Source organism: Euprymna scolopes, chromosome 4, assembly GCF_053919585.1.
Source record: "Euprymna scolopes isolate OS-2025 chromosome 4, ASM5391958v1, whole genome shotgun sequence".
Lineage (NCBI taxonomy): Eukaryota > Metazoa > Mollusca > Cephalopoda > Sepiida > Sepiolidae > Euprymna > Euprymna scolopes.
In genome coordinates this window covers 99,410,507-99,423,126 of record NC_136485.1, presented here as the reverse complement: position 1 = coordinate 99,423,126, position 12,620 = coordinate 99,410,507, and the positions used below count along the sequence as shown (strand labels likewise).

Here is a 12,620-nt window from a genome sequence, read left to right as displayed (position 1 = left end):
ATGCGTTAGAAAAAAACAAAAAAACATTAATATCATTTATAAAACTCACTGTGAGCATAGACTGTGAGTTTGCCATAGAATGTTAGTTCTGTTGTAGCTATGGTACATTTTTTATTAGGAAATGTTGATAATTTTGGTGAGTATCTAATTCTAACATAGAATCAGAAAATGAATGCCAACGCAAAAATGAAGCAAGTCAAAAATAATTTGCTTATTCATATAAATTTTTGTTTTTTTCAGAAGAAAATTCATGGCTATACAAATGTTTCATAACTATGTAAGATATATATCATAAATAAGTATATTGATTTTGTCATACATAAACAAGGGTTGTATGAACACTTTAGAACATTTTAATCATTCAAAATGACTAAAATGTCTATGAACTGTGTGATATTTTACAAATGTCTTTGGTGATTGTTGCTTTTTTTGTTAGTTTTTGGTAGAGATATAAAGACTTGTGGATCACATTTTCAATAACTCAGTTTTATAAGTTTTTCTAAAAATATGAAAAATACTAGAGATTTTGTTTTGTTCAGTATGTACAAAATTGATATGCAGAGTATTTATTTTCTAGCGCCTATTGTGGAGGGATGTGGCTTGCTGCACTGCGCCTTACATTAGAGATGGCAAAAGTACTGGGAGACTCAGAGATTGAAAAGAAATATACAGAAATTTTGGACAAAGGAAAAGTAGCTTTTGAAAAGAAATTATGGAATGGTAAGTTTTATGATTTTATTGTAGAATTACAAGAAACCTTCTCTGCCACCAATAGCAATGGCCAATGACTCCCTGTCTGAGAGTACATCTTTCAAACTCCTTGGCCTAACGTTCACAGGAAACACGAGTTGGAACAATTATATTGAAAACATTGCCAGGGCCGCTGCGAAGAAGGTAGGCTCTCTCTACCGTGCTAGAAAACTACTGACACCTGAAAGTATCCTGTACCTCTATAAGGCCACCATTCGCCAGTGTATGGGGTATTGCTGTCACATTTAGGCTGGTGCATCTGCTGTTAGTCTCTCGCTCCTAGACAAGGTTCAAAAGAGAGTCGCCAATCCTATAGGCCCTGAACTGGCATTTAAGCTTCAGCCTCTGTCCCATCGACGAAACGTTGCATCTCTCTGCCTGTTCTACAAGTATTTTAATGGTGAATGCTCTGACGAACTGCAGACACTTGTGCCCCCACGATGTAGACACTCTCGACAAACCCGACAGGCAGCTAAATCCCACCCCCACACAGTAGAGATCCCTAGATGTAGAAGATCTTTCTACTCCAGTAGTCTCTTCCCCAGAACCGCTAGACTCTGGAATTCCATGACGTCTTGCTGCCCAAATCCCAATATAGTGCCCCAGTAGTTGTTGCCCCTGATAGTAACCCACCTACACTACAGTGGCAATGTGCCTTGTTTGGGGTGAAAACGTAATAAAAAAAATTTTTTTTTAAATGTTTACACTATCCAAGAGATATGTGATTTCTGACAACATTTCTGAGTATTTAATGAAACAACCATATATTACAACATATTTGATTATTTAATAAACAAAGTTTGACATCTTTGGTTATTAAATGAAAAAATATGTCTGAAATTGTAAATTGTTTAATAAAACTATTATAGCTGACATCTTTGATTATTAAGTAAAACAACTAGAGCCAGGCTTCATACAGACTTGAAAGTCTTTGAATTTTGCCTTGAAAAGGCCTTATTTTTATTATTACGTTGAAAAATCCTTGAAAATATGGGAAATGCCATTAAAATTTCTTGAAAAAACCTTGAAAATTGTATTCTTTATCTCCAGTAAAAAATTTGTATCGAAATATTGAAAATAAATCGAAATAAATACTATTAAATTATTTTTTAAGTATTAATACAAATACCATTAAAATATTTTTTGGTCCCTTGACAACGGAGGAATTGGACCTTGTAATTCACTCCCGTCTGTTTGTTCACACTTTTCTCAATCACCATGCTTTGGATTTTTTTTTTGCACAAACATTAGTCAAGTAAATTTTTCCAGAATGGTTTTCTAGGATAATTCTAGTTGTTTCCCTAGGGGCTACTATAAAGGTAAAATTACCCCCAACTCGTTTGGCTGTTCGTTTGTTTGCACTTTTCTCAATATTTATTTCAAATTTTGCACAAACATTAGTCATGGCGAAAGTAAATTTTTCACTCTGCATGCTCGGCTTGTTATTAAATATTGAAAATAAAATCGAAATACATTGTTCTGAAATTGGATAGTATTGTAGATACAAAATTTACATCCCTTTATCACACAATTGGGTAATTTCCAGATAAAGATTCAAATTTTATTTTATTTTTTGGGGAGGTGGGAGTAGTGGTGATGGCCGTCATAAATAAAATCATCACACCTTTAAAAAAGTAGTTTCCTTACGCAGATGAGGCCTCCTTCCACTGCCCCCAAACTCCCAAAATTGTGATAATTTAAAATTAGATTGGCCGGGCCAAAAAAAAAATGGACAAGACAGCAGTCACCATGATTGGAAATTAAAAGCCGTAAAGAAAATTAATATTTGAGATGAAATAAAAAGCAATTAAAACTACTTAAAAACGCTAAAAAATGATGCAGGTAGGTTGCAAAGTAGCATTTATTTTTTTGTATATTTGATTTTTTACCACTTTTTCAAATTGCTTTGAATCGTAAAACAAACCCAATATTTTGTTTTGAAAACTTGAATTTTGTCTGGAGAAAGCCTTGAAAATGAAGATGGACATTGAAAATCTGTACAAACCCTGATAGCTGACAGCTTGTAGGATTTAATAAAACAAATATATCTGACATTTTTATATTTTTAATATATATTATTTACTGTTATTATATATTTAATAATATTATTTATTGTTTAATAAAACAAATATATTTGAAATTTTGATTATTAAATAAAATAACTATATCTGACTGCAGTTAAATGGGCTGGTATTTTGGGAAAAAATAACAAAAAACAAAAGTTCAGATAGAATTTGTCATTGTATTTCCTCTTCCTCCTCCTCACAATTTTCTCTCTCAACTTCCAGCATGCATCTGTCCCTTTCACCTCTGCCAACAGGCCTTTCATTAAAAAAAAAAAAACTGACTGCATTTCATTTGCATACGATTCCACGAGACCACACCTTTAAAGCCACGGCCACCATCTTAAATCTCCCTCGCTCTCTCTCTCAGATCCCACCTGAAGGCAAGTCATACAGCCACACAAGGCACACACACACATGGGTGCTTGCTTCTTTGACAATTACATTCAACTCCACACTGACATTTTCTATTATTTAATAAAACAAATATATCTGTCAACATTTTTGATTATTTATAAACAAGTTTAGCTGACATCTTTGGTTTTAAAATGAAACAAATATATGACATGTTTAATCTATATATATATATATATATATATATATATATATATAAATATAAAAGCGAAAATGTGTGTATGTATGTATGTTTGTATGTGTCATGGATTTTCACGAGATTGGTATCATTTTAAAGCGCGATCCTTTGTTCAACAAATATCGAAAAATTGGCCAAAAACATTAATTTCTTCATCCTAAAATCATCAGTTTTGTACAGGGAGGGGTCAGCAAAAACCGTCCTCTCATGACAAGTTCGCTTCTACATATTTAAATATTAAAAAAATGACATAATTTTGTCAACGTCATCTTAGCTTAGTTCATTAGAGCACGGCCTCAGTATCTAAAGGTTTTGTGTTCGAATCGTGGTGTGAGATGTCTTTTTTTTTTTTTTTCGATTTTTAAAGGTTGAATATTCAAACAGTGTTATTTAAGCCATTTTTCACGTTCTATGTTTTTTTTGTTCTTATTTTTCAGCTTTTTTAAAGAAGTTTTAACATTCGTTTTTCTGTTTTTTTTTTCCATCACATTCGCGTTTTTTTTTTTTTTTGTTTTTCCGATTTTTACATTCAACATCGTTCGTTTGCCTTATGTTAATTTTTTTTATGTTTTTTTCGATTTTTGAAAGTTTTAACATTTATTTTATATAAAATATTTAATAATTTACTATTTAATATTTAAAAATATTTACTTTGCTTATTTTTATGTCTTGATTAACACCCCCCCCTACCCAAGCACACACACCTCTAAACACCTGGGCAATGCCGGGTAACCCCCCGCTAGTTATTTAATAAAACAACAATATTTTACAACATCTTTGATCTTTGCATAAAGTAAATATATCTGAAAACATTTTTTATTATTTAATAAAACAATAGTATCTGACAACATATTTGATTATTAATAAAAATAACTAAAACTGAGATCTTTGATCTATATCTATATATATAAAAGCGAAAATGTATGTATGTATGTATGTACGCTTTTCCTCAATGCCCACAAAAGGCTTCTTTCGGAGAAGCGCTTGCTCGGTTCACAACTTCTTAAAACTTTTTATATCATCTATAAATTGTAATATCTCAGAGTTACCCACGGAGCTCGCCTGTCTATTTAATTTTATTGACTTTCAAACGTTAATTATTCGACATTTCCCGCATCGGCACGCGTTATATTTGGTTTTTGGTATAAAAAAAAGCGAAACTTGACTCTAATCACAGGCCGAAACCAGTTGTCTCAAGAGAGCTAAGTAAAGTTTGTTCAATGTCGACTTCGTCACATCAGACTGTAGCTTTCATTTTGCTCCTCCTAATAAACAGGGAGCGGGTTTTTCAAAACAAACAAACCGATTTATTCATCTCATTCAAAATCGCCGTCACGTCAATCAAAAACGCGCACCTGTTTTTTTTTTAACACTTTACTATTTTCCAACTGCGCGTTGTCAAGGCTTCGTTTGTTTTTCACAGGCACCTGTTTTTTTTTTCACATTTTCGGGGTTTTTTCACATACCCCGAAAAACACCCGGGCAACGCTGGGTACCCCTTGCTATAAAAGCGAAAATGTGTGCATGTTTGTATGTATGTTTGTGTGTCCGCTAAAAACTTTCGACAGACAGAACAAAAATTCACAAACTTGATATCATATTGAAGCTCCATCCTTCGCCTGAAAAATATCGAAAAATTGGCCAAAAACGTTAATGTTTTCACCCCGAAATCGACAATTTTCTACAGGGTGGAGGTCAACAAAAACCGTCCTCTCATGACGACGACCGGTTCTATGCATGTGTCAGATGACGTCATGACCTGATTTAGTTTAAATAGTTGAAGAACTGACTAAATTTCATGTATGTTGTGTTAGCTCAGTTGGTTAGAGCGTTGGTTCATTATCTAAACGTTTCGGGTTCGAATCGTGGTGTGAGATGTCTTTTTTTTTTTTTTTTTTCGATTTTTTAAATTTAAATATTGAACCAGTGTTATTTAAGCCATTTTTCACGTAACGTTCGTTTTTCTTCTTTTTTTTTTTTACTTCGCTTATTCTTAGGTTTTCATTAACACCCCTGACCGACCACATACACCCAAAAACATCCGGGTACCCACCGATTTTTAAAATTTTAATATCGAAACAGGCTTATTTAAGCCATTTTTCACGTGTTTTTTTTTGGGGGGGGGGTGTTTAGTTTTAACGTTTGTTTTTCTGTTTTCTTTTTTGTTTTTTTGATTTTTACATTTAACATCATTCGTTTGCCTTACGTTAGTTTTTTTTGTGTTTTTTTTTTCAATATTTTGATCAGAGTACATTCCATTAAAATATTTATAAAACGGCAGCGATGGGACAGGGGTTGAAGCTTAGTTGACAATGTGAGGCCTATTAGATTGAAGACTTTTTTTTTAGAGACTAGTGGTAGATGCACCAGCCCAGATGTGGCAACAATACTCCATACTTGGGCGAATATGTGGCATTGTAGAGGTACAGTATGCGCTCAAGTGTGAATAGTCTTCTAGCATGATAGAGGGAACCCACCTTCTTTGCAACAGCCTTCACAATATCTTCAATGTATTTGTTCATATTCATATTGCCTGTGAAATTTGTTCATATTCATATTGCCTGTGGAAGGAGTTTGAAGGAAGAATTCTTAGGTAAGGTGTTATTTGTCATGGATATTGGTGGTTGGAGAGGCATCTTGTAATTGTTAAAGAAAAGCAGCTTAGTCTTACTAGCATTAAATGTTACCATCCATTTATAGCTCTATTCCACTACAGTTTAGAAGCCATTTTCTAATGATTCTATCATTTTCTTAGATTTGTGTACATCAGTTCTTCGCTCATGTATGTTATAGAGCATTGTATCATCAGCAAATATACCCATCTCGGACACAATATTATTAGAGAGGTCATTTATGAATATCAAAAATAATAGTGATCTTAAGGTCGCCCCCCCCCCTGAAACACTCCAGCATTAATGTTAAGCTGTTTGTATGTACATCCATCGACAACCTGGATGGTCCTATTGTCTAGAAAGAGTCTAATTATACTTAGTATATGTTCAGTTATACTGTACAATTTAATTTTCATTAGCAATCCTTCATGCCAAACTTTGTGAAAGGCCTTGGAAATATCAAGGGCTACATGCATGAGATATGCATTCAGAGATGTTAAAATATTTGCAGTAGAACGACATTGCCTAAATCCTTACTGTTTGTCAGAGAGAAGATTAGCTTTTGCAAGGTAGTGGATTAGTGTTTGATTAAGGTTTCAAAGATCATAGCAAATAAGGGTAGGAATCTGATAGGGGTGATAATTGAGAGGGTTAGTCTTTTCACCAGAATTCTTGTACACTGGTACCACAGAGGCATCTTCCAGGGAAGAAAAATTCAACAAGGCATTTATTGTAGAGCTTGAAAAGTACCAGGAAGGGGGAGACTAGGCATTGTTTAATTAGTATAGGAGGGATGAGATCAGGCCCACATGTCTTAGAGGTGTCTAAGGTTTTTATGATATCACGGACATGAGAAGGGGTGATTTTCACATCAAGTGTGGCTTCAGTCCACATGGGGAAATTTGGGAGGGAGTTGGCTTTAAGGTAGAGTTGGAGGCAAATTGCCAGACAAGCAGTTCCGCCTTCTCGATTGCTGTGCACGTAAACTTTTGGTTGTTGGATGGTAAGGGAATTACTTATTGCCCTTTATTCATTACACTATTACAGATTTTCCAGAAATCATGAGTTCCTATCTTCTGTGAATCTATGCATTCTCTGGTCTTTCAGCATGCCTTCTTTTGTGACTGGCTTTTTCTCTGATTCAATGATTTCTAGCCTTTTTTTTTATTTTCCTATTTGTATTTGAATTATGACGTACGAACCGGTAGAATGCATGCTGTCTTTGTGCAATGGCAGCTACAATGTGAACGATGAGGAGTGAGTGGGGCTTGTTATGATACTTCCATGTGGTAACATGTGCTTCAATGCCCGTTTTGCATCATTATCTCCTTGGCACACTGTTAAGCAGGAAGAAAGACGATATTGGTCCATGGGGCATCTGATGTGTTCTCTGATAGCTTCTCAGTCACCCCTTTTGTAATGCCTTGTTGTTTTGAGCTATAGCTCCTCGCCTTGGGGTTTGGATTTAAGTGTGATGTCCACTGATACTACAAGGTGGTCTGCATTGCCAATTCTTAGACATATTCCATTAAAATACTTGTAAAACAGGCATAGGGATGCGACATTGCATGATGGGAGAGAGTCTGGAGCTTGGCCAATAGTGCAGGATCAATAAGATTTTAGATTTCTTTTAAGCGTGTCTCTAACAAACTAGCAGGCGGTACACCAGATATACCAACAATACTTGAATGGGTGAATTGTGGCTTTGTAAAGATATGAGGCTCTCTCCTGTGAGTAATTTTCTAGCACAATTTTGAAAGGCAGGTGTTATTTGTTATGGTGGTTGAAAAAAGTTTTTAAAGTTGTTAAAAAAAAAAGAAGCTTAATTTTAGTAGAATTAAATGTTACCAACGAAACGATTTTTGCCATTGCATTGGATATGTGTACATTCGTTTTTCCTTCATATGTATTATAGAGCATTGTGTCTTTAGCAAATATATCCATCTTCGACACAATTGTATCAGGGAGATCATTTATGAATATTAGGAATAATAAAGGTCCAATGATCAACCCCTGGCGAACACTTGCATCAATATTCTGTTTTGACATACGGCCATAAAGAATAACCTGAATTTTTTTAGGAAGAAGATTTTAGCAAAGAGTAAAAATTGTGAAGATTTGAAACTTAGTCGTCTTTTTTTCACAAGAATTTCACATGCCACATTTTTACTGTTTTAACTCTGGTCCTTCTACATTGAAGAGTTGAAATGCATTAATTTTAAATTTGTGAGATTACTTTACTACAAAGTTAACTGTATTTATGAAAAAGAAAAATTTAGGCATGAAAACAAAATTATTTGTAATTAAAGATTTGAAAGTATAAACCGAAGTGCGACCCACGACAGATCGCTGATGTCCAACGTCGCGTGCTGTGGATTTTTTGTTCGACTATTCTTCTTATGGCCAGATCGTCATTTTCTCGCTGGCGACTGTCAGTGGGGACACACGCGTGGTTTCACAAAAGTACAAATATGAACAAAGAAAGGAAAAACAAACACCAATTTTCGTCTATCTCTGTTTCACAGTCAACTCTAAAATTGTCCACGTCTCTATTTCATAGTCAACTCTACACCTGTTCAACTGGATTCCCATCCGACGTCAAGGGTATCTAGTTGTCAACTCTGTCCAACTTCCATCCGCCGTCGAGCGCATCTAGATCTCAACTGATTGTCTCCTCTATCTTGGTATCTCATGTTACCCACCCCACCCTGGCTACCGGAAGCTGCCCTTCCCTGTTTTATCTGTAGGTTTCTATTGTTATTGTTTGCTACTTCCTATTTATTGTTGATTGTAGGATATTTCCGATTTCTTTGTTTATTTTAAACTATTTCCTCTTCCTTTGTCTATCCCCCTCCCTCTCAGCTCAAATCCACCTCAGGGCCACTTTATAGTATCACAAAAGTATTTGGGATAAAGTATTTTAGTGACTACTGGCATTTCTTAGAGAATGAGTTGCATTTTATTTTTTCTAATCATTTAAACCAAAAAGTACCTCATTCTTGTTGCAATCTTCTTTATGTATAAAAATCAGATGGGGCAATAATTGAATGGGTCAGTTCTACTGCCAGAATTTTTTAATAACGTTTATGTTTACTTTTATATTTGTTTCACTCATTGTTTTTTTTTTTACATAAAATGAGTAGTCATTATAATTGATTTAATTTTCAGGTCAATATTACAACTATGACAGTAGTAATGCACCTTACCATGACAGCATTATGGCAGCTCAGTTAATGGGCCAATGGTACATGAAGGCTTCTGGAATCACTGACAACACTGTAAGTTTTGTTTTAAGGGTTTTTCTCCTACTTATCTGAGACTTAGTAAATACTAGCAGTACCCATTAATCGGCGTTACCAGTTGGAAGCCCCCTCTCCTCCCATAAAAAAATTAAAATATGGTTGTTGTTGCTCAACACTCAACCTCTGTTAAGAATTCTTTTGGAATAGACACCCTATTTAGGTAGTGGAGGTGACTGTTCAAAATTTGGCAGTCAGATATAATCAGATTTGTTCAAAACTACTGAAGATTTTCTGAATCAGCATAGGGGAAAACGTATAAAAGTCGTCATTTTAAAGGAAAGTGTGTAGGTGGATCTAATGTAAAAATTTATCTTTAAAAAAAATTGGTCCATAATCAAACAGCCCCCCCCCCCTTGTAAAAAAAAAAGTACAGTTGCTGTTACCCAACCCCAACCTCCTCATGTTAAGAACGGTTTTTGGAACAGACACTCACAACCTTCTCTGTCATCCGCAACATTCCCATAGTAAGAACAGATCTTGGGATAGACACACTATGTTGTGAGTGGGAATGGGGGGGGGGGGCTCAAACACATGTATTTGATATTGGGTCGTCAACTGAATTCTAAGTTGCTAATGCAGCAAACGCAAAGTAAACAATGGTAATGGTAAATAAAAATGTTATGTTTCAGGGTTGTTTTGTTTGTTTTTATTGGTGGGGGGTATATGCACGATGTTAATGTGTGTATAAGTATCGAAAAAATGTAAATAAATGAAAACATATGAAAAAGGAAACAACTTGGTATTAAACAAAGTGTAACCATAAAAAAGAAAAACAATGATATCCGTATATTGTATGTATTTTGTTTCACAGATTGTTTTTTTTGTAGGGTAGGGTGGAGGGAGGTAGTTGTACATAAATGTGAGGGTATAAGTATGTAACTTTATAATTATGAGCATTTAATAATTTTGTATTTGGTTTAATATTTATAAGACTATTGCTTTGTGTAGAGAGAGCAGTCATGTTTATAAAGGTCTGATGTGTTCATTTTTTGTAAGAAACTGTTTATTCTGAAATAATAGATTACTAGCAGAACTCGTGGAAATTTCACAGTAGTTGAAAATTTAAAAAACACATTAGTAAGAAACATCTTATCACATAATCAAACAATTACATTGAGATTGGACCATGTATCTAAACTAATTTAATCACAATTTAATTAAATCACAAAGCTCTGGATTTTCAGGTCCTGGTATTTCTGCTGACAATTGCATCAATTTAATGAACTGTTGTGATCTTATCCTGATTTAGCAACATTATGATCATGTGGCAGCGTGGTAGTCTTCTTTTTTGAACTTTAATAACAAAAACATTTGCAACTAGAATTCCCAGTACATGTCTGTCTTTAATGTGTTTCAAAAGTTCAGCTAGATTTGCATTATACATATGTGATATTAAGTCGATTTTATGTAAGTTCTGATGGTCCCAAGTTGTTTACTATTTAAGGACATCTTGGATTACATGTGTATGGAAGGAATAGGTTTGGTTTTCCACATTTACAGAAAACTGCTTTGTAATAATTTCAACATAAGTAGGTAATAATGAAATGCATAGATTTAAAAGATCTTTAATCAACAAAAGCATCCTATGATTATAAATATTTTGACATGGCACGTTAGTCGGTAATAATATTTTCACCTGAAATGCATTGGAATTTGTACTAATTTCAACATGACATGGAATAATTTATATCAATTTGAAATAAGTTAAACTTAAAAAAACATTGGAAGTAAATATTTCTTACGCGTCCGTTATTAAGGTCATGCAATAAACACCGGCCATTTAGGAAATTGACTCCTATCTTTAAATTCCACAATTTTCACTTTTTTTTCCCTTTTTTCACGTTAATTTCATTGAGTCACAATATTTTTCTCATTGATGGTCACAAAGTATGTGCTCCAATTAGTAGAATGTTATAATTGAAAACTGATCGCCAAGGATAAAATTCATAAAAATGTGGAATTTAGAGATAGGGATCAATTTCCTAAACATTCGCCCAATAAACAAATAATAATTTTAATATTTATTTATCAGACTGGAGATTAGGTGGTAAAATATTAAATGATCTCTCTATCACATAAAAGTAACATAATTTCCTAATCACCATTATGTTACTATGCCAACAAACGACCCTGTTGTCTAACTTTGCCCTCGTGAGGTGGCAAAGTAAATAGAAATAATATATAAGCAATAATAGTGGTATTTCAGAAGTTAACAGTTTTAAATAAACAGAACTAACGGCTTTTTTGTTAAGAATAAACATTTTTTTATTTTTTAAACAATATATACAGAACTTCCAAAAAATTTAAACAATATAAATAAAACTTTTTATAATATTTAACAATATAAACCTTATTTATTTTTAATTCTAAATAATATAAACAGAACATTTTATAATTTTTTTATTTTAAACAATATAAATAGAACTTTTTATAATTTTAAATGGTAAATTTTTACTTGGTTTTCACCTTAACATTTTCCTTTAAAATGATGGCTTCAAAGGTTTTCAGGTATGCTGAAAACGAACATATCATTTTAAGTTTTGGCAAATAAGTAGTCTACCGGATATTAAGCAATATAATTTATGTTAAAAGTGGTAGCCATAGTTGTACACCAAAAATATGTGCACTTTCGTGTACAACTATGGCTAGCATTTTACACATAAGGAATGGCTTAATATCTGGAAAACTACATTTAAATGCAATATTTGTTTTCAGCATATCCGAAAACCTTTAAAAGTCATTATTTTAAAGGAAAATGTTAAGTAAAACTTTACCATAAACTTTTTAAATTTTAAATGATATAAACAGATTTTTTTAAACAACGTTCACAAAATGTTTTTAATCAAAAGCATTTGTGAACGATACTTTCTCTCTTTCCTCTTCTTTGCCAAATGAATTCTATCATATGCATTTCAAAAGTTTCTGTTTCTCACTTTTCTCATTTGTTTTTCTTGTTTTTTGTTTACAATGGGACCATAAACCTTCTATGGTTTGTGTGCGTATCGAGGGGTTAATCGGGTCAATAATTTTGTCATGTTGATATTTTCCATAATCGAAGTGGTCCAGACGTTTATAGACTGTCCATCCATCTGATATAATTGGTTCTAACAAAATACAAACTAAAAAAGAGAATACATGTGTATAATTAAATTTTAATTTAAATCATTTATAAAAAACACACAATTCAATTTTCAATAAACACGAGATTAATAATCGGTCATTAGGAGAATAGTTCTATTTATATTGCTTAAAGATAATTTTTTAAAATCGTTTATATTGTTTATTCAAAATAATAAAAAAA

General features: G+C 33.2%; 1 protein-coding gene across 2 annotated transcripts in view; it reads left to right on the top strand.

The window, feature by feature from the left end:
* Positions 1 to 12,620, top strand: part of LOC145269149 (non-lysosomal glucosylceramidase-like) — a 238,349-nt gene that overhangs the window by 210,264 nt on the left and 15,465 nt on the right. For both annotated transcript variants that reach the window (XM_080124756.1, XM_080124759.1), the window contains exons 14-15: positions 578 to 720; positions 9,186 to 9,295. In XM_080124756.1, the coding sequence (XP_079980882.1) occupies positions 578 to 720; positions 9,186 to 9,295 (253 nt within the window). The remainder of the gene's footprint in view (positions 1 to 577; positions 721 to 9,185; positions 9,296 to 12,620) is intronic.